Here is a 3,693-nt window from a genome sequence, read left to right as displayed (position 1 = left end):
TAAATGCTGCACTGTGGTCAAAAACACAGTAGTGATGATGTATAAGAACACAGAAATACATGACATGCTGCACGTATGTCCTCAGACACTGTCACCTGTGAAAGGAAGTAGGTATTCAATAAAAAGGTTTGTAAAACTCTCCAAGATGAAAAGGACTATACAGTGGGAGTACAACGTCACAGACAATAGCAACCCATTTATTTATTATTGAGCCAAAATGCTGAAGCAGTGCATAAGAAGGATCACATGTTTTCTCATTTGAAGAGGGTGTTCTTTCTTGTTCTCATTACTGCACGTGGAAAACATTTTGATAGAATCTCTGAGTCATAGCCATCGAAGGGTGTAAATAGGACAACAGTCATGCAACAGAACAGAGATAAATGCTGGAATGAGGAAGGCTGATCACTCAACTGACATCAGCGTTCATTTTAAAGCAGGACTGCCCAAAACAATGCTAATATAGTAAGTCAGCATGGTGCAAATTTAACTTGAGAGAAGTATGCACGCATTGCATTAGCCATAGCAGTCATCATGATGAGATCCATTAAAATTAAAACATTCATTTTCCTGATCGCTTAATCAAATTCAGGGTTGCGTGGAAGCTGGAGCCTATCCCAGCAGTCTTTGGGCAAAAGGCAGGGTAGACCCTGGACAGCTCACCAGTCCATCGCAGGGCCACATAGAGACAAACAACTATTCACGCTCACACCTATGGACAATTTAGAGTAACCAATTAACCTAACATGCATGTCTTTGGATGGTGGGAGGAAGCTGAAGTACCAGGAGAGGACCCATGCATACATGGAAAGAACATGCAAACTCCACACAGAAAGGCCACTGACCAAACCCATAACAGCCAAGGATTGAACCAGTGACCTTCTTGCTGTGAGGCCACAGTGCTAACCACCATGCCACAGTGCAGCCAACAGAGTGAAACAGAGAAATAAATTCCAAATTTTCAGGTTTTGCAAGGTCAGAAGTTGCTGATCTTTGTATGTTTCAAGTCATTTTGATGTTTTTGGTCATTCTGAGTATGAGTTTGTGCACATCAAATCCAACATGCTGGTAACATGCAGAAAATTATGCAAATTCACTGCATTGCAACCCTCAGCTGGTTTCCTGTCAGGAACAGTGAAAACTGATCAAACGTTACAGCTGCTTCAATCGAGATTCACCTTGTAAACAGGATAAAACAATGCTGTCAAGGGATGGGTGTACAAAGTCTGTCTAGTTCGTTGGATGACATTCCTGTCATATTTCTTCCAAATACTCTATCTGTGTCAAAGCGCACTAACAATTCCCGAAACAACAGTCACAACAAAATCTGGGGCTTAAAGAGCTTTTTACTTGACGGGTTGAATTTAAACTGTCAAGGAAAAAAAAGAATTTGACTCACATATTAGACATCAAAGCTGCAGAAAACAGCCACAAGCTGGTGGGGAAGGCAATAGTAAGCTGCAGCTTTAGCACTGAAACTGGTTAGAATCAACATCTTAATTCTTCCTGTTGAAATGAACAGTTCTCCAAGTCATGATTCATTCAAATAAAGGCATATGTTGATGTCTCCATCAGAGACCTTATTGTAAAACTCAAATTTCAGAAAATGCAAGCATTTCTCTTTCAGCCTTTCAGCCTTAGCCAAGCAAGAGTGACTATCATCTCTGCTGTTTTTGTTAGAATTGCTGTTTGGGGTGTTTGAGTATCATTTAAGAACAGCGATGAGACTTCATCAGTTTTTGCATAATCCATCCCCTCTGAATGATCTGTTTGACCCTAGAGGGACTGTAAGGAGCAAAAGCCACAAGAGAGAAAACAAAAGAAAGTGCAGCTATAAGCTGAAGATAGAATAAGACAGATGATCAGATAGAAAGAGGGATGAAAGAGAACCAACAATGATGGAGTAGCGCCTGTGCAGAATGGATTCTTGCAGAACTGCATTTTCTTGCTAATGGTTCTCACACAACCACAGTTGCAGTTTCAAACCAAGGACATGATGCTCTCCTGTTTATCATATGCCGTTGAAGCTGATACGGAAAACAGCACCATAAATCTTGAACAGAAATGTTCTAAAAGTATATTTTGTTTAGTCTTGATAATAGTTATCTGTTTTCCTGAAATGGGGCTATTTTTTTTTATGTCCAAACACTTTAAAGGAGCACAAATGTGCTCTTAAAATAAAACCTTTTTCACTTCACTTAAACCAAGTGTTTCAAAGTGTCAACATGATTTAGATGTTTAGGAAAGTTTTCATTACTACAGGGACCAAGCTGTTTATCTAATTGTTTTCTTAGACCTTTAAATTGTTATATAAATAGAATTTATTGTTTTGAAACTGAATAAAGTTGAAAAGATTTGGGAAACTTTGTTTTTTTTTTTTTTTTTAAATCAGCTTATCGTCCATTTGCATGTGAAGGAGCCTCGTCGAAACTTCCCTCACCACTTCTTTGCAGTGGCAGGTGAGGCTGGCGAAGCCCCACCCCGCAGCGCGCCACACCTGTCCCATTCGGAGGCTGAGGCAGACAGGTGAGTGGAAGTCTCCGCCCACAAACAAGTTTCAGTTGAACTTGTTCTTTAAGAGCATTTACTTGCTGTCAAAAGTCACTCGCATCTTTGGGATTTGCTTTGAGTGGGAGAGTAAGAACAAGCCAGAGACGCTATCATGCCAACGCGATCAGCGCAGGAATGGATCCGGCTGTCCATGCGCACGCCGGGCATCCTGATCTTTGGGATGGTGATGGCTCCGTGCGGATGGGTACTAAATCTAACCTCCACCGTGTCCCCAAACTGGAGGACCCTCAACACCCTCCCCAACAGACCAAGCGACGTGTTTATCCAGCAAGGGATCTTTGACATCTGTGAAGCCACCACAACCAGCACAAATCTCGATTGCACCCTCGCGGACAGCAGTTACTTCGGCAACGAGATCATCAGAGTCTCCCAGGGTATGATGGTGGCCTCTCTCGTCGTGACTCTAATCGGATTGGCTGTGGCCATCCCGGGGGTGCGCTGCTGGAGGGACAAGCCTCAGTGGGTGGTGGCCGGTCTGGGTGGGATGCTGATCTTCTGCTCAGGTGTCTTAACGATCATCCCCATCTCCTGGTACACCCACATCCTAACCAACATCACAACGGTTTCCTCGCAGAATGATGTGCGCGTGGGCTACTGCATAGTTTTGGGCTACATCGGCGGGATATTTGAAATCTTGGGTGGTTTCGTCATGTTTATCGGGATCTGCCGTTGCTGCGGAGGGAAGAACCGAGGCGAGGTCCGCGCAGAAGAAGTTGTCAGTCGGTACCGGCCGAAGCCGCAGCCCAGGCGCGTCGACGTGCCAAGCCTGGACCGACCCAGGAGCTCCGCCAGCAGCGTGCCATATTCAAAGGAATCCTTGGACGATGATGTGTCTTTCCCACGTGCCAAGAGCGCCGCAGCCCAGTCAAGAAACAGCTCTTTTAACGGCACACCATATGATGCTGATCTATGAGGAGCATCAGTGAAGACGCGTGGAAGGAGAGCGACTGGAGGACGGAGATGACCTCCAGCTAAAGGAACAAATAGTGGAGAACATTGTAGGAAGAGTATTGTAGTGACAGAGAAGCATCCGAAATTAGAACCCCTTTAAATATCGTTGTGTGTATTTTAGTGTTTCATCACTGGAAGCAGGAGGCAAATGAGTTTATTATGAGTGACACATTA

At 44.0% G+C, this 3,693-nt stretch overlaps 1 protein-coding gene across 1 annotated transcript; it reads left to right on the top strand.

Annotated features, from left to right (window-relative positions):
- Positions 1–2,659: 2,659 nt before the first annotated feature.
- LOC306768249 (claudin-23-like) lies at positions 2,660–3,481 on the top strand (the record flags this gene model as incomplete). The annotated part of the gene is made up of 1 exon (XM_079256522.1): positions 2,660–3,481. One exon carries the CDS (start codon positions 2,660–2,662, stop codon positions 3,479–3,481), a length of 822 nt encoding a protein of 273 aa, XP_079112648.1.
- Positions 3,482–3,693: the final 212 nt, after the last annotated feature.

Source organism: Telmatherina bonti, assembly GCF_933228915.1.
Source record: "Telmatherina bonti genome assembly, chromosome: 17".
In the NCBI taxonomy this organism is placed as follows: Eukaryota; Metazoa; Chordata; class Actinopteri; order Atheriniformes; family Telmatherinidae; genus Telmatherina; species Telmatherina bonti.
Note: the sequence above shows the minus strand (reverse complement) of the source record. Positions and strands in the feature narration are given on the sequence as shown.